The following is an 18,298-nucleotide window of genomic DNA, read 5'->3' as shown; positions in this document are numbered from 1 at the left end:
AGATATTGTAAAATATGACATTTGTTTAATTAGATAGATCTCATAGAAATATAAATTCAAATCTTTTGAATATGTCCTAGGCTAGGAATTTTATCCCAATATATTAGAATTTATTAGGCAACAATCGAAGAAGTAAGTGAAGTCAAGTAAAGTCCTACACTAATATGGATAAAGTACTAACTAGGTATATGCAACAATCATGTTCCACATATTATTAAGTATAACAAAATACAATATCATGTCAGACATTCTATTTTTATTTTATTTTTTTGATAAAAGGAGTAAAAATAAATTTAAATGTATTTTTTTATACATACACCTCTTTTCATATTTCGTCCGGACGCTAGGATAACGAAAAAGCCTTTTTTTGTGAATAATCCAGGCATAAGCATTGTGAATTGTGATAAAGCCTGATAAACACACTGTCATTATTTAAAAAAAGCTACTGTATATTATTTTTATTATGAGTACTGATTAAAACAAACGAATAGTAAGTAATTTATTATTCTATATTAAGTATCTAATTAAATTAATCACAGCGACGATACAATTCACGAGTTCAATGTCGCTTTATCGAAATATCAATGTCATGCGATCATTGACCGCTAGGATTATTTGTTTATAAAAAATATTCTTAACAAAATTTCTCGTTTCATTTATTCAAATATGTATTCGAGTACTTAGGTATATTAATAATTAAAATAAAAAAATGGAATTGGCCTGTTTCAACATACCTAATGGTCAAAATAAATCGCTATGAAATTAAAAATAATTATTTTTATTCCGTGTTAAAATTAAGTTTTAATCTTGGTATAGTATGGCTTCAATGTTTGTATAAAATGCGACAGTCTGTCTGGTGAGTTCGTAGCGTATTCTATTGTGGGGAATTATTTAACGGTAAGCTGAGAGCATAGTAGAATATGGAGCCTGGAGGAACAGTCGGTGCGGGAGAGCGGAGGCTGCGGGATCAATACATGGCACCCGGCGCGCCGCGTCGCCATCGCGCGCCGTCGAAAGCGAACGTACCGACCTCGCTGCCCTTCACCGGCGAGTCGACGAACCCTGCACCCCCCACCCTACCGCCCTCCCCTACCCCTGCTAGCCCTATCCCTATAAACTTCCCCATCGCGATCTTCGTGACCCGATTAGACACTCAATTGTAATCATTAAATAATTTATCTTATTATAATTACTTACAAAATTAATACCTGATTTCGAATAACTAAAAAAAAAATTCAATCCATGTAGTCGACGATGTAGTCGATTTTAAAAATATTTTTCGCCAATATTTATCTCCATATTACCTATATCAATCACGTAAGAGAAAATTGTTTGTTTTTACTTCAGAGATAGTTTTATAACTGACGCGAACGCCTAACTAGTGAGTAGAGATAAAACTTGCCTTCCTTATGCGATCAATACTGTCTCGTTAGTATTCTGAGAACGAAAGCATTGGCTCCATAGTAGATCCGGTGTCTTCATTTTTTACCTACCATTTGATTGTACTTGCCACATACTTATTACTGCGCGACCCTACAGCATTTCAAAATGTAGATACCTAGTTACATAATATGTATTATCTAAATTTTTCTACAAATTCGCTTGTGCACGCTTATAAGCACAAAATTTAAAATGAAATACTTATTTCATTAAGTATGAACCTAAATGTTCAGATCATACTTACCTCACAAATCAAATCAATATAAGAACTCGATCTTTGCGGGTAGTCTAGGCAATGAACTTGAATGCGACGCGACGGGCCTCCTCTGCGCATGCTATAAATAGATGATCCCACTGTCTGTTTGGTTTTAATACTACAAATCATGATGAATTTCGATTTTTAAAAACTGTTGCTGAGTTTATCTCATTTTACACTATAATATGTATAACTGTGGGAATTTTCCATTAAAATCACAACGCTTAAAGTATATCTACTATAGGTATTATACTAATGGATTGATTATTTAATATTTTCATTGAAGAGTTTTACGTAATTATATACCATAATAGTTGATCTTCGTACCTCTTGACCGGCATCATATGTCGAGATCATGATGAGGTCTATTTTTGGCAGCACGCAAAACATTTGGGACGCGCGCTGGAAAATATCTTCTAACCGATCTATTCTTAGTTGCCCTACTAACGGCACACTCTCTTACTTCATCGCTAAAAATCACGTACCTATTTTATATTTATAATTGAATTTTTAATTTTCTTTATTTAAGAAATATCAGAGCTAGAGAAATGGAATTTTTGGTGTCGAGGGAACTTATAAAACGGTCTTTATAAAAAAAATTGCTGTCGCAATTATTTTTTTACATTATTTGTATATTAACCTACATATTATTATAATTATTAGTAGCTAATTACTAACAAGACCTTAAATAGATGACACAAATGCATTTTAGTTAATGGTTAGTTACGAGTGACCTTACGATACTGCCAAGATCAAACTATACTATCGCAATACCTACGTTGATTGATGTATCTAATTATAAGCGTTTCATAGAAGGCTTTTAATAATACATACCTAATTAAGGATATTACGTCCTATCCAAGGTTACATTGTATGATTAAAATTTAAATGTAACTTTCTTTTTTCTACAGGTGAAGACCATCCGGGACAGAAGCAACGAAAAGGATTTTTTAGAAATCTTTGGAAGAAATCGCGACATTACTCATTAGAGCATCCGTGATTTCAACAAAAAATGGGTGGTCATTAAACTAAGGCTCGTGTCCGCTCCCTTCGAACGGCACCATTCTAACCGCGCACAACTACCATTGCTATTTTAATTTATTCAAAGTATATATTAATATATTGTTAATAATATTAAGCGTTAAAATTTTAACTGATAGTATACACGTGTGAATGTGGCTTTTGAATTATGGAATGTGTAGTTGTATGTGGGCTTATGTAGGTACCTAAGTTCCGACACGTATTAATTGTTAAACTAACTGTATAGATGATCATATAAATCGATTATAATAACAATTCGTAAATTAATTTATTTCTAAGGCAATAAACAATTTTTAGGCAACTAAAATTTTCCTTTCAATAATATAGTACTGTAGAAATGTAGATAATAACCACGTAGAATTTTATGTAAGTCAATGTTTTTGTTTCTAAAAATGTTCTTTTTATAAAATACCATGATTTATAATAAAATTCACATCGTATACATATTTGTATTTACCACAGTTATCGGCACAAATTTTTATAAGTTTTAATATATGTACTATTTTTGTCGTAGAATTTAGGCTTATAAAATGAACCTTGTATTGTGTAATTTCTAAGAACCAAAATCTTTTTTGAAGACTACAAGTTTTAACATTTTATACCAATTCTTGTATTCGAGTGTACTTAACTCTATTATTATTGTAGATTTTGTCAAAGGAAAATAAATTATGTTCATTAGCAAAGAGTAGTTTTATTTTTTACGAATTATTGGGTACCTGGGAAAATAATCAAACAAGATGATATAATACAAATCATTTTATTATTAGATAGACACAGTTCCCATCGCTTATCAGAAACAATGTACAAAGCTATAGTAGTAATATCAAATATAAACAATATGCACCCTTCGTTTACTGCAAGCCTTGTTGGAGGATACAGGGTAATAATAATAATAATTGAGCGCTTCTAGTTACTGCAGCTAAGAGTTTAAACAGAATGCAAATGTTTATTTTTCACTACACAAGATTATATTATTTGCGGAATAATCAAAAAGAAGCATAGCAAAAATTGTTGGCGTGCACAAACTCGCGAGAGACGCGCGCCGCCCCGAGACCGCACGCTCACTTCATTATATTATTGAATATACTTTTCACACGATGGTTCCAGTGGGACTAGAGATTTTTCATTAAAAATGTAATATTTTTACTTGGGTTACAGTGTCTTTCATTTCATAACAAGCCCTTACACAAATGCCTATTTGTAATTACATATATAATTATGTTGTATATTGTTACAGTAATTTCATTACGTGGTTATAGTGATTTCTTATCAAGCATCTGTAAGCAAAAACTTAACTCGATTTGCGAACGGCTCTTACACTTTTTTATAATACTAGTGTATTTAAAAATCAATAAAAAGGAATACATATAAAAATTGATAGGTGTCAGAATGCTTGAAAAGAAATAAAAAAATCTCTATACATCATACTTTAAGACCCGCTAGCAAAACTGAAATCGCTTCACTGCATCGGTCAATAAAAGCAAATTTTTAAAATATAAATTTAAACCACACTACAGTAACAATTACTCTGTGGAAGCGGTGAGCGTGTAAAAAAGGGTCCAGAATCCGCAAAGTAATTGTATCTGCACACAGTTACTAAGCGCATCAGACACTGATGGCGCCATAATTTATCGAATATCAAAACCAATGAACGATCCTTATCACTTTTATAGAATATACAAAATGCAGTTACTTATTTCCCTGTGGAAAAAATATTATCTTATCGTATTCTTAGATCACGGCGCGCTTCGATCTGCAAAGGAAAAATAAGGTCATTTATCTGGTACACGACAATATATTCAAATGTATTTTAATGAAAAAGTTAATTATATACCTCTAATAACCACAGGTAAGTAAATAGTCTCCTAACTTCTCAACTACGGATGCAGCTTGTTGGGGTTGAATGGGTTCTTCGTAGAGAGAAATTACGATGGCTGTGAACAAAAGTCAAAATCAGTATGTGTCACTATTATCATGCAGGAATGCACTAAGTAACGAAGTTTTCTAAACTGCTGTAAACAAATAAAATTGCAGTTAGTGTTGTGTCCCAGTGAACCCACCTTGCTGCGTTTTCATGCAATGCACGCCGACTTTGCCGAGCTTTGCGCGTATGATGCGGTCTGTGCCACTGAGGTAGATGTACCGCGTGCCCGCTATCGTCACGCCGCCGCTTGTAAGGAGTGATTCATTTTCATAGCCAGCCGCGATTTTCGCAACTTCATCTTTTGATATCTGTTAACAATTTATTTAATTGAATTCTACGGGCGTTATAGTTGCCGCCTATTTGATGTTCCAGAACTGTCGAGTTAAATCTTTATATGAAACAATTTGTTGTAAAATATCTAACTATCTATCATGATATACATGAATATGTGAACAAAACATTATCTTTTAAAGGTTAAACTCTTCAGTGAATATTTCAAGTCAATGAATGGTTTATTAAATTTAAGACATACTGAATTAGAAGCAACACAATTTATCTGAACTAATTTAATAAATTAAAAGTTAAAATTTGATTAAAGTACACACCCAAAAATAGAAGATTGTTTGTCTTTTTATTTTAGACTAGCTTCCGCCGGCGACTCCGTCCGCGCGGAAAAATTAAGATTAATTTTTTTTTCTACGTATTTTTCCGGGATAAAAAGTATCCTATTTTATGCCCAGGATAATAAGGTATAATTATACCAAGTTTCATCGAAATCGAACCGTTAGTTTTCACGTGATGCCTGAACATACAGACAGACAGACAGACAGACAAAAATTTTTTTAATCACATATTTAACACTATTATTATTTTTTCTTTATTATGCTATTTATTTTTTCAATATTTTCAATGTACAGAATTGACCCTTCTACAGATTTATTATAGGTATGTATAGATTACATACATTCTGAAAATACATTGTTAGGAACTTATTGTTTGAATAATATAATTATTTTCATAATTTATAACACACACCTATGAAACAGTGTCAAAAACAAGTAATCCACTGTAGTAAATAAAAAATAAATAAATGAATACCTAGGAATTTTGTAATTCAAGTTTCAACACTTGCTATAGTAACATTTATTAATTATTTAGTAGACCATTTAAAATACAATTAATTAATTTTATAGATCAACTGTTAAAAGAGTAAAGTAAATTCTGAAAAAAAAAACTGTATTTACATATCTTTAAAACACAAAGGCAAAAAAAGGCTATCATATACCTAATATGCGAGGATATTCATTTTATAAAATCCCCTTTTTTATATTTTTTGTTTAAAAAAAAATTGCAATGCATTAAGATATTTTATGTAGAAAAATAGGTTATGAAAACATTAAGAAAAATATGTAAATAATGCCTCCATAGATTGTTTGATCAAAAGCAAATTGTTTGTTTTAAATTTTTCTAGATTTCACAAGTGCGAACACCTATGACAAAATTGGAAATCAATGAGTTTTCTTTTCTTTATATTTAACTAATTATGAGAGTAACATAATTAAATTGAGGAAAGGAAAAATTTCAATTTGTCAAAAAAAAATACTTATAGTTCCAATTAGGTAGGCATGTTAATTTACTACATGTATAAAACAAGGTTGCTTTCTCAGTCCCTATATCCCTAAGTATGCTTAAATCTTTACAACTACTCAATGGATATTGATGTGTTTTTTTTTTATTAAATAGTGGTTCTCGAGGAATGTTTTAGTAAATAATTTATTACGTTTTAGACAAAGCGGGCGAAGCCGCGGGTGGAAAGCTAGTAATTTTAAATTGTAGATTTCAAAAATTTATCACATTTAGTGGAAAATTGCTCGATCCTTATCTTTCACTATCAAATAATATTTATGGATTATATTAATTTATATACATACAAGGAGTGGTACTTTTAAAATTGAAATCGATGACATCATCTAGTTAGGCGTCTATTAAATCGATTATTTCTAAGAAGGAAATAAAAAGATGAAGCATGGAGTAAGTACATGACAATATTCATGTTATACCTAATAAAATTGCATAAAGTGCACAATAATGAAATTCAACGCAAATAGTTACAATCGGCGATGACTCACGATGGTGTGTTCTTGATAATGGGGGGATGGCGCAGAATAAAAAATCCAAAACTTAACAAACTTAAACAATTTTGGTAGAAAATAAAGTCTGTGTTTAAATCAATAGGTAATAACATTTTTAATGTTTTTGTCAATAATAAGCGTCGGCGACGTGTAACGTTGACCCGACTCTTAGCCAAAAGTACCGGCCGGCATTACTAACTCGATAATTAGAGGCTAGGAAGCTCACAAATCGTTATAAAATCTACTAAACTGGTTTTATACTGTTTAGATGTTCATAATACTACAAATTAAATTTCACAAAATTCCATGACATGATAAAAATCATTTTCCAATAGGAACAGGTTGCTACCACATGTCGCCATCTTGTCAACTAGCCGGATTGGTCATTATACAAATATAAAAATGAAATTAAATTCACATAATTTTTGTCATTGTCACTAAAAATGTCGTTTTCTTTCACAAAACACAAAGTACTAAAAAATAACTTACGTCGAAGCCTTCGGACTTGGCCCAGACATTTCCATCATGACCGGCAATTGCAGCCTTTGTAACACACCTGGATGCAATTAACTGTTTGTCAACATAATCTTGCCAGCTCATTTTGCTTAAGTTCTTACAAATTAAAACTAAACTTTGCTATAACACAGTCTTATCGCTGCAACGAGCTAACGCTCCACACGAACAAAAAGCACTGCCGTTTCAAAATGGCAGCATGCACATAGACACGACAGGAAGCGCTTTCTACCAACATAACAAAAATAACGCTACGTTCATTGCTTTTTAATTTTTAGAAATAAAAATTTAGTTTTCGCATATTTTTGAGACGTTGTTTATAGAAGGATCACAGAAGGATTATAATAAAAAAAGTTATACGGAGTTAACAGGAAGAGAACGGAAACAAAAAAACTGTAAAAAATCAACTTAGAAATATTGACTTCCCAATTACTGTTAAATTATTAATTAATTCCAGAATTTTGTTTTTCTACTGATACTACTATAGACGATATAATTAACGTAAATATCATTTACAATGTGACAGTATAACAAGGATTTCACATAGGTTATTGTTAGTGATATTAAATTTCGTAATTATATTCTATACACAATTTACATTATGTGCTTGTGCCACAGGCTTGTGCCTTGTGCACAAATGCTTCTTTTGTATTGCAAGTACTTTGTATACAGATAAAATAATAAAATTAATAGCTATATACATTTATTTTAAAATTTCCACAGAGTAATTAATTATTATTATAAAGTTGCGTTCAATATTACTACTGGATAAATCTCAATAAAGTAATAGATAACATAGACCAAATGTCACCGATCAATAATGGCATTTGCTCAAGTGTTGCCTACTAAAATAAGGTCTCAGTATTTCCGTCGTTTTATTTCCTATTAAATTAGTAATTCGCATCTCGCCGTAATTTACAGCGTTATTAAAAAATTCTGTGTTTTAATAATCATTTTAAAATATTAAAATTTTGATCCCTATCCCAACAAAACGCGAAAATCGGTTTAAGTATATAACCATAAAAAAAGCTTTTGCTAAACTTAACTTGACCTTGCTAGTTCTTTTCCGTTCAGCTACCGCGATTGGAACATGTCTTATTCACCTGAAAGAAGGTAAGATAAGTTTTATGATTAATTTAAGCAGTGTTTAATGAAAGAATAGTGTTTGAGAAGTGTATAAATATCATAAAGTTAAAAATAATATGTGGTATTAGTGGTTCTTTAGTAGTTATTGTAAAAAATTAATCTCTCCACGGTTGCCGATTGCCAACATGGCGCTGGTAGGAGGAACATTTTACTAATCCGGCTCTGTGCACGTGTTTTTATGATGAAAACGAATTTTTACTCTCGATTGATGCTTTTATTTAAATTATCAAAATTCTGTGTATAAAATGACCGTGTTAGGTTGGTTTCATTAAAAAATTGCGTATAATATGCGTTAGAAATGCCATTTTGACAGTTCTGAAATTTTAATTGATTTTGCTTATTCACTGCATTGTATCTTGTAAAAAATATTTTTAATATGAAACATTATTTCGTTTAACAGATCGGACGATTGGACAGACGACAAAAATGGCCCCGCTAAGGATCAAGGCTATGACGGACCTCCCGGCATGGAGCCCGGTGGAGCTCTCGACACAAATTGGGACGAAGTCGTGGAAAGCTTCGATGACATGAATTTGAAAGAAGAATTGTTGAGAGGAATATATGCTTATGGTTTTGAGAAACCGTCTGCAATTCAACAACGCGCTATAATGCCTTGCATTCAAGGTCGTGATGTTATAGCTCAAGCTCAGTCTGGAACTGGGAAAACAGCTACATTCTCGATTTCCATTCTTCAACAAATTGATACCAGTATTCGTGAGTGTCAAGCTCTTATTTTAGCACCAACTAGAGAGTTGGCTCAACAGATTCAAAAGGTAAATGTCTATCTTTTGTTCTCAAACTCAAATACCTATGTATTCATTCTACTAGAATTTAAATTTCGCACATCTATTGAATAAATAAGAATTCATATATAATACACATAAATATATAATTATTTTATTTTAGGTGGTGATAGCCCTTGGTGATCATTTAAATGCCAAATGCCATGCTTGCATTGGTGGAACCAATGTCCGGGAGGATATGCGTCAACTTGAGAGTGGCGTCCACGTGGTTGTTGGAACCCCTGGTCGTGTATATGATATGATTACCCGTCGTGCGCTGAGGGCCAACACTATCAAGCTCTTTGTACTTGATGAGGCCGATGAAATGTTGTCTAGGGGGTGAGTCATACACTCTTTGTTAAGTATTTTTAGTTTCCAGTCATGTTTCAATCTCAAATAATAAAATCGTCTTTAATTGGTTTATATTTATGTAAATATTTATTTGCTTTATTTTGAATTTCAGTTTCAAAGACCAAATTCACGATGTATTCAAGATGCTTTCTGCTGATGTACAAGTTATTCTGTTATCAGCTACTATGCCTGATGATGTGTTGGAAGTGTCTCGGTGTTTCATGAGAGATCCCGTTCGCATTCTTGTGCAAAAGGAAGAGGTAAATTTCAATATTTCATGTTTCATTAATTGTGCTAATCAATTATTGTGCTTAAATTGCAAAAGTATTCTATGTTACCTTGAACAGAAACAAGATAATTAAATTACATGATATCATATTGATCTTTTTAGAGGCCTTGTAACTACAGTAGTTATGTAATATATGATAAAAAATTATTTTTTGACAAAAGGATATGATCTACTGTACACTTGATATAAATGTTGTAATTAATTTATTAATTTTATTTAACATTTACATTCTAGCTTACCCTGGAAGGTATTAAACAATTCTTTATCTCCATTGACCAAGAAGAGTGGAAGTTGGATACTCTTTGTGACTTGTATGATACACTCTCAATTGCTCAGGCTGTAATTTTCTGCAACACCCGTCGCAAGGTCAGTACATAATATGTTAAGATTATAAACAAAACAAGAGTTAGTAGTTTACCTCTAAACAATATTTAAATTCAGAGGTAATTCTTAGTATATCATTAATTAAATCTGTCTATAGAAAAGGATAAGTTTTTGAAAAATAAAAAATATAACCCACACAGAGTCAGGGTGAACAAATTAAAATAAAAGTTGTTTTTTAGGTTATCAGAAATTTTATAAAACTATGATAAATTTATTTTTCATAAGTATTCATAATTTACCTAAGTTCAATGTTTTAATTTAAATATTTTTTAATATGCGTTAACTTTAAATCCTTTATGGTGATAAAATTATAGCTACAATATTATAATTGATAACTTTATTGTTACAAAGCTTGCAATAAAATGGCTTAGAGGAGGATCATATTTCAAAAATGCATTAGTTCATCACAATTTTTATAATAAATATGAAATATCATATTTACATTTTAAACTTTATACTAACTACTCCCAAGTCAATGGAAATTACTTAGTGTTACAGCAATATAAAAGTATTATTTTTGTTATATGTTTGCAAATAAAATTGGACTGCAAAAGCTAATGTTTCATAATTTTTAAGAACATTCTTTGCTTTAATGCCTTAATAATTTGTTGACACTGCATGGATAAAGGCTTTGTATGTGATTTAACACCACCTATGGTATCTACCACCGTGATCAAGTTCAGATTGTCACTTGTCAGTTAACACTTGTTGTTGAAATTCTCATCTCAAATCCCCGATTTAGTGATTTAAAGTTCAAAGGCCAAACAACTGAGCTACCACAGTCTTTAATAAATTATGCTAAATCGAATATTGTAATTTGTGAGCAAGAGATGCTTATTAATTTATTTTAAGTCAAAAGTTACAATGTAGTCAAATGTAGGCTATGTTTTATGTGTATGGGTAGTTGTGTCCATTTAAAATTACATTGCTAGTACACTATATCTGGGTATCTATGCAAGATTTCCCCACTAAAAAAAAAAAAAAAAAAAAGGTAAAATTACTATCCTAGTTTAAGATTAGGTCCTTTTAAGGAAAACAAAACAACATTAAAATATGTGGTCTTAAGCTTCATACATTTTTATAAATAAGAGTTAAAACATTTAACACAATTTACACTGCAAAATTTAACATTTAACTGAGACTAATTTAAATTTTATCGTCCACAGGTCGACTGGCTCACAGAGTCGATGCACGACCGTGACTTCACTGTGTCCGCCATGCACGGTGACATGGAGCAGCGCGAGCGCGAAGTGATCATGCGGCAGTTCCGTACCGGGTCCTCCCGTGTGCTCATCACCACCGATCTGCTCGCTCGTGGTATTGATGTGCAGCAAGTTTCTTGCGTCATCAACTATGATTTGCCAACCAATCGTGAAAATTACATTCACAGGTGTGTAGTGTAAACTTTGAAATTAGAGACTGAATGAATCAGTACCTTGTAGTGGCTGAAAATGATATTACTGTACTTTTTATAAACATGATATTTGCGTGTCACGGTGGTTGCGCCGCGGCTTTAAGTAAGAGGCCAAGTGTTGCATTGTTTCCTTGGGCATCTGATTTCATTCTTAATTTAATTAAAGTTATTCTTAATTCTTCAACTGTACTAGTTTTCATTCAACAATGATTAGTTAATTTTGTTTTATTTTGGACTTTATTTATTAATAACGAAAATTATATTCTTAATTATTTACAGGATTGGAAGAGGTGGTCGTTTCGGTCGTAAGGGAATCGCTATCAACTTCGTGACTGAAAATGACAAGAGAGCGTTAAAAGATATTGAGGAGTTCTACCACACTACTATTACTGAAATGCCCAGCGATGTGGCCAACCTTATCTGAGGTGCCTACGCATTCCGGTTTATACTTTTGTGTCCTGCATTCTATTGCGATATTTATACAGTGTGAGTATTAGGAGCCGCCTTCCAAGTACCGCTGTGCTGATTTTTTATTGGAACTCATTTCATTTGGACCGATATTTGTTTTAGTTTATTTAATGAATGCATTATACTATTATAGTCTTATATTATAAGTTTAATATACATTATAGGCGTAAGACCGGCTCGGCCGGATGGCCCCCGTTCCGCGTAGACCTCTCTGCCACTTGCAGAGGGGTCTCATCGGGTACTGGAGAGGCTATTTCAATCACAAAAGTACTAGAAGGAAATAATGTATTGTAACCTCTTTTTTCCAGTTGTACATAATATGGTAACTGTTTTTTGTAATTCAGTAAATAAATATAATTAAACATCTATTGGTATTGTTATTGAAGAGGATTTGTAGCACTCCACTCCCGATCGGAACCTTAATTTCATATAAATTCTTGTATTGAGCTGTAAAAATTTTTGTTTACAGAAGATCTACCAACTCGCCTGAACACACTTTGGAAACAACTATGTGGAAATAATAAATCAAAATTTCCTCAATATGTTCATTACTTTCTTTTTATGGGCCCTATGTTTTGTCCTTTTTGATATCCTCCTATTCCCTGTTAGTTTGACCCCATTATGTAATTATATATTGTGGCTCTTGATCTATATCCAAAACCTGTTTTACAACTTTTTTTTATTGTTTTCTACATGGTTTTTTGTTCATTTCGATTAATTTTATATTTTCAAATAAATTAATTTTAAAATAACATGAAGTTGGTGATTAAGGTTCCTGTATACAATTATTTAGAATAAAATATAATAGTCATAAATGTTTATTGTGAATTCTCTTTCAACATAATATAATAATAAAACATGTAAGCACACAAGCAAACTAACTGTTTAGTGTATGTCAAGTTTCTAATACTATATGCAATTAATCATGAAATACATGTGTACAATTAAAGAATTATACCAATAAATTAAATATCTTGTATAAATTTATACATGTCGGACTTCCTGAAACACATCTAAATGAGAAAATACATTATCCTAACACCTAATTTGTTTGTTTACATAGTTCATTACGTTACGTATCTAGTTTTTTTTTATATATACCTATTCTAATGACGTCATAACACAAGCCGATCTTTCATCCTTCTGTTTCCTGATAAGGCCACTATCAAAAATTATCTCCTCAGTTGAACCATAATACGAATAAGAAGAGTAAGCGGGTTTATTATAACTTGACTTTCTATGATTGGACAGCCTAAAATACATATAAAAATGCATATAAATATTTCCCATGCTATTTTTACACATGAAGTAAATAGTCATCATTTGTGTTAGAAAATTGTATTTCCAGAAAAAATACCACCCTTTGCCTCCCCATCTATCCAAGATATAATCCATACTAATATTATAAATGCGAAAGTAACTCTGACTGTCTGTCTGTTACTCAATCACGCCTAAACTACTGAACCAATTTGCATGAAATTTAGTATGGAGATATTTTGATACCCGAGTAAGGACATAGGCTACCTTTTATTGCGAAATATGTACCACGGGTGAAGCCGGGGCGGACTACTAGAATACAATAAAGTCACACCTTTTGATTAAACTTCATTCTCTACCGGTGGTGGTGGTATAGGTACACTATACTATTCTGTCTGTTTATAATATTGAAATAACCGATTTTACTTAATGCATAAGGATACACTACAATCTACCAAAATAGTAACAATTTTTCCTATTCCGGCTAATCTCAGGAACAGCTGGACCGATTATGACAGGACTTTCATTGTCAGATAGCTGTTGTTATAATAACTGAGGTTATTTTTAGTACCGATATTCCCACAGGAACATAAGGATTAAAAAACGACGTGTGGCATTCGGGGACTGCCGCAGTAAAGCTATTGCATGCTATACCTTCAAGCCTGCAAGCCACAACTCCGCCCGTCGGAGTGGGGAGCGTGAGGTTTTTTCGTTACGGAATTTATCGATTCGGTCCCCGCGCTCGAGGCCCGTGATAGAAGCTATGCAATATAAATTTATAATTTATAAGCAAATTAAAATTTAAATTAGATTAAAAAGAAAAACTAATTCTTTCGCGCGGGCGAAACCGCAAGGCGCATCTTATTAGAATGTACTAATTTCAAGAAATACCTACTTTACTGATGTTACGTTCTTTACCGATGTAACGTTCTTTCACCGTTGGATATGTCTACGTCGTTGTTTACCCAGTGGCCAGTGGAATAATCAATAAGCTTGTACCATGTGCAACACCGCTAGCATAATTATTTATAAGAAAATCGAATTACATAACCAAGTTTTGGTTTATTAGATAATGGATTGGTACAAAAACGAATAAAGTCAATAGGTACCTTATATAAATTAAATATTTATTGGATTAAACTAAAATTTATAACGGTATACTGGGCGGCTAGTTTCTAAATGCTGGTCATGATTTATACAAAATAAAATATACATACTACTAGTTATTAATTAATGTAATGTATACATATTCTAAGAAAAATATATGAATTGAAGCAGGGTATTATATATTAATAAAAAAAAAGATCAGTAGAATAATAAACTTTATTCTTTACAACAGTAATAAAATTATATGCCAGGCAAAATAACATCACAGTCTTATAGGAGGACTTATATACACAAACATTTAAATTCTTATCTACTAATAAATCAATGTCTTACTCTCAGTAATATTTACTCTTACTAATAGTGCATACAATAATATTTTAAACAGATATCATAAAAATGCAAATAAAAGTATAAGTAACAACACTGAAACTGGAAATATTATATATACAGACATTCTAGGGTGACAAACAGATATTAGAATCGAAGTATCATCATCATTTCTCAATCCATCTTTTGTAGGTACTTCTACAATAACTAACTCATCACTAAACATTTCAATATTGAAAGAACACTCTGTTTTATTTAAACATACCTTAGAATCTGACATATTTGAATAGAGGAAGATTGGCTTGTAAATATCAAATATTGCATGAACATCATTCACAACAAAGTCATTATCACTGTAAAATATATAGTAGTAATATCCGTCAGACGTAACTTCATGAATAACTTTAAGCGTTGTAGTGACTTCTAAATATTTGGTGTTATTGCATTGCATTGAATATGGAAAATATTCATTAATCAGTATATTTTTGTTGTAACATAAATGCAAGTTATTTTCAAAGCTGGATACAGATGCATCTTCTTGTAGCTTTGATGTGTTAAAGGCATTGCCTCCATGGTTCACACCAGTGTCTAATATTGTGTTAGGGTTATGTATTGAAGGATTCAGTGTATCACGCTTGTCTCTTTGTTTCTTTATGACATTGATTTCACTGACATTTTCATCAATGTTTTTATTTTTATGCATATAATTAGTACTAAATTTCTTAATATTTTCTTTTTCACTAGGTCTTTGTAGAGTAACCATGACATGACCATTTTTACCAATGAGAGGAGGTTCCTGTTTGTATTTATTTCCCTCTAAAATGCCACATGTATCTAATATTTTATCTCCTTTTACAACTAATATTTTGGAACCTTCATATCTAGAACAAGCTTTTAATTCAACAGTAGCCCCCGAGAATAAGTAGAACCCCCAATATTCTAATGTGTCGTCCGGCAAAGACATTGACTTCTTAAGTGTTATATGTTTTCTTTTTTTAGATAAACGTGGCCTACCCTTCATTTGGAATGCATTAAATGTTGTATTCATTTTTAAGGAATGTTTTTCACAAAATATTGATGATTGACCCTTATGTATTTGTATGACATCAGAATCTGATATTTTATACATAACATCAGCATATCGTATATGCCTAAGATATAATGGAAATATAATGAGTATTGATGGTAAAACTGTAGTGAGCAAACAAAATGTTACAACTCTTCGCGTTCCATGCATTTTGGTACCATCTACAACACAATAAAAAAATATATGTTATGACAATTAATAAGTAATAGCTAGTCATAATATGGATTGCTTATTTTTAAAGACATGCAAGATTTTTTTTATTCATTCAAACTCATTGAATAATCTTTAAAAATTATGGGAACCTGTAGGGATAAAAATATATTTAAGCTTCGACCATTATGATAGGTAATTTAATCAACTGTACTGTCAGTCTTACAAGTAAATGTTCTAAAATTGACGGGAAAACCTTAAATTTTACAAGAACGCAAGGGAAATGTTAGTTTATTTAAAATAAAGAAGCATTTAAAGACATACCTACTAGAACGACGTTTCTTGATTTATTTTTACAACAACAACGGTATATTCTACACTTTTCTAACTATTTACATTATGGATTAATATTTTAACCTTGAATAGTCATAAGATCACGAAAGGAAGTATATTTTTTATTTACCAATAAAGATTATACTACTTAGAGTTGAACGGTGTCTACATTTTATTTACATTTTTTATCAATAAAATGTAAATCATATGTCAATTATCCCAAACATCAAAACATGTAATAATTTGACAGTATGAAACGTCAAAATGTTTCTAAACAGTTATGTTTCCGAACTTTAGGGTTTCTTCTATTGCATGTTTTCACACTTTGTTTTCTAAATATTTAATAAATAAAAAAAATACACGAAAATTTAAAACGTAATATTCGTAAACACATAACTTCATACAAATATAGGTACCTAAACATTTTTTGTATCTACATATTTCAAAATGGATATTTCTGTGTAAAGTTACAAAGTCATTTTGAACTAAAACTATAGGTAAACCAGAATCTGATGGCAATTGGGGAAATCAAAATTTTGAGTGTGCAACCCTAGGGAAAATGGACTGACCGATCTTGATACTGCTTATTTTTTATTTTGTCCTCAACATCATTAGTCACATTACATAAGTGAACAATACTGTACCAAATAATGAGATATCCACTTAATATTTTGTAGGTACTACTTACATGTATAATATACATATTACTTTTATCTATGTAATACATATTATTATTTTCACATACCTATATTTGTATATTCATTATCATTAAGCCATGTAAAAATATGGATGTAATGATAATGCAGATCAAAACTTGATAATGCTAATATTTTTTTTTATAAAATAAAATAACAATAAAATAAAATAAAACTATGTTTATTTTCGTAAGTATTAACAGATACACAAATAATTATAAAATTGACTTGGACAGCTTGGACTTGACGCATAGCCGTATTGGAAACTCCTGTAATAAGTTTTCATAAAATTATATTGTAATCAAAAAACAATATTATAGTTAGTTACCTACTTATAACATTTTTAATTTTAAGTATCAAAACGGGTAAGTCCAATTTACCAATAAAATATTCAAAATTGAAAATTGTGATGTGTTTGACCCTTCTTCATCGAATGTTTTTCTATACACATTATGAACAACACCTCTTGCTTGTGATCGCAGCGGCTTTTTCGACATCTTCGAAGATTATTTAGACAAAATCCTAAAAATTATTCAAGAATTGCAAAGAAGACAAATAATTTGACAACCATTTTGATAGTTGTCAAATAAAATTGCCATATGAAAATCTTTTATTTATTAAATATAAATATGCCATCAGATTCTGGTAGACCTATACCTACTCATATTGTTTAGATATGTACTTTTATAAAAATTCTTAAAATAATTTACTTACCATTTTCTTTATTGTTAATAGACGTGTAATGGTGATTAGCATTGTAGTACGAATTACAAGAATGATGGAACTTTTGACTCATTCTTACCGAACTATGTAGTTTAACTGTGTTATTTTTTTTTAGATCACGGCAAAATATTGATTTTTACTAAACAAAACTATTGTTAACATTAAAACATACTAGTTAAAATGCAAAAATAGAAGGAGCTGCTACAAATGAATTACAATAACGATTTATGTAAACGCAGTGTCCGATAAGCTTATCATCGAAATATATCACGAAGATAATAACATCTACAAATAGGGAGAGTGTACTAAATACCGCAACATTATAACACTCTTTAATTACTTTTATATTTATATTCAGAATAGCTGGTATATAATATACATTTTTATTCAAATTATTTAAATAATGTAATCAAAACACTATTCCATTGCTTTGTAAATTAAATCTGTTTTTAACGTTTTGGTGTTAGTAAAGTATGCGG

At 31.0% G+C, this 18,298-nt stretch overlaps 4 protein-coding genes across 9 annotated transcripts in view; 2 read left to right on the top strand and 2 right to left on the bottom strand.

Moving 5' to 3' along the window:
* The window catches only part of LOC123706435, a 90,572-nt gene extending 87,152 nt beyond the window's left edge, over positions 1 to 3,420 (top strand). For all 3 annotated transcript variants that reach the window (XM_045655707.1, XM_045655708.1, XM_045655706.1), the window contains one exon: positions 2,608 to 3,420. In XM_045655707.1, the coding sequence (XP_045511663.1) occupies positions 2,608 to 2,696 (89 nt within the window). In that variant the 3' untranslated portion in view covers positions 2,697 to 3,420. The remainder of the gene's footprint in view (positions 1 to 2,607) is intronic.
* Positions 3,421 to 3,478: 58 nt separating this feature from the next.
* On the bottom strand, positions 3,479 to 7,500 carry LOC123706436 (profilin). The gene is made up of 4 exons (XM_045655709.1): positions 7,283 to 7,500; positions 4,798 to 4,969; positions 4,572 to 4,671; positions 3,479 to 4,490 (listed from the first exon to the last, which is right to left on the bottom strand). The coding sequence occupies exons 1-3, from the start codon at positions 7,391 to 7,393 to the stop codon at positions 4,574 to 4,576; spliced, it is 381 nt and encodes a 126-aa protein (XP_045511665.1). The 5' UTR covers positions 7,394 to 7,500; the 3' UTR covers positions 3,479 to 4,490; positions 4,572 to 4,573.
* Positions 7,501 to 8,213: 713 nt separating this feature from the next.
* Positions 8,214 to 12,682, top strand: LOC123706097 (eukaryotic initiation factor 4A). Of its 3 annotated transcripts, none has more exons than XM_045655245.1 (8): positions 8,214 to 8,419; positions 8,853 to 9,225; positions 9,359 to 9,573; positions 9,698 to 9,845; positions 10,109 to 10,240; positions 11,425 to 11,648; positions 11,952 to 12,097; positions 12,610 to 12,682. In XM_045655245.1, the coding sequence occupies exons 1-7, from the start codon at positions 8,397 to 8,399 to the stop codon at positions 12,094 to 12,096; spliced, it is 1,260 nt and encodes a 419-aa protein (XP_045511201.1). In that variant the 5' UTR covers positions 8,214 to 8,396; the 3' UTR covers position 12,097; positions 12,610 to 12,682. The 3 variants fall into 3 exon arrangements, 2 of the variants coding, with proteins under 2 accessions (XP_045511201.1, XP_045511200.1); XR_006753366.1 differs by having other exon boundaries at positions 8,216 to 8,419; positions 11,952 to 12,158; XM_045655244.1 differs by having other exon boundaries at positions 8,216 to 8,419; positions 11,952 to 12,682.
* Positions 12,683 to 14,702: 2,020 nt separating this feature from the next.
* On the bottom strand, positions 14,703 to 18,255 carry LOC123706088. 2 transcript variants are annotated; one of them, XM_045655229.1, is made up of 2 exons: positions 17,811 to 18,255; positions 14,703 to 16,079 (listed from the first exon to the last, which is right to left on the bottom strand). In XM_045655229.1, the coding sequence occupies exons 1-2, from the start codon at positions 17,890 to 17,892 to the stop codon at positions 14,893 to 14,895; spliced, it is 1,269 nt and encodes a 422-aa protein (XP_045511185.1). In that variant the 5' UTR covers positions 17,893 to 18,255; the 3' UTR covers positions 14,703 to 14,892. The 2 variants fall into 2 exon arrangements, with proteins under 2 accessions (XP_045511185.1, XP_045511186.1); XM_045655230.1 differs by lacking the exon at positions 17,811 to 18,255 and adding an exon at positions 16,393 to 16,884.
* Positions 18,256 to 18,298: the final 43 nt, after the last annotated feature.

Source organism: Colias croceus, chromosome 3, assembly GCF_905220415.1.
Source record: "Colias croceus chromosome 3, ilColCroc2.1".
In the NCBI taxonomy this organism is placed as follows: domain Eukaryota; kingdom Metazoa; phylum Arthropoda; class Insecta; order Lepidoptera; family Pieridae; genus Colias; species Colias croceus.
Note: the sequence above shows the minus strand (reverse complement) of the source record. Positions and strands in the feature narration are given on the sequence as shown.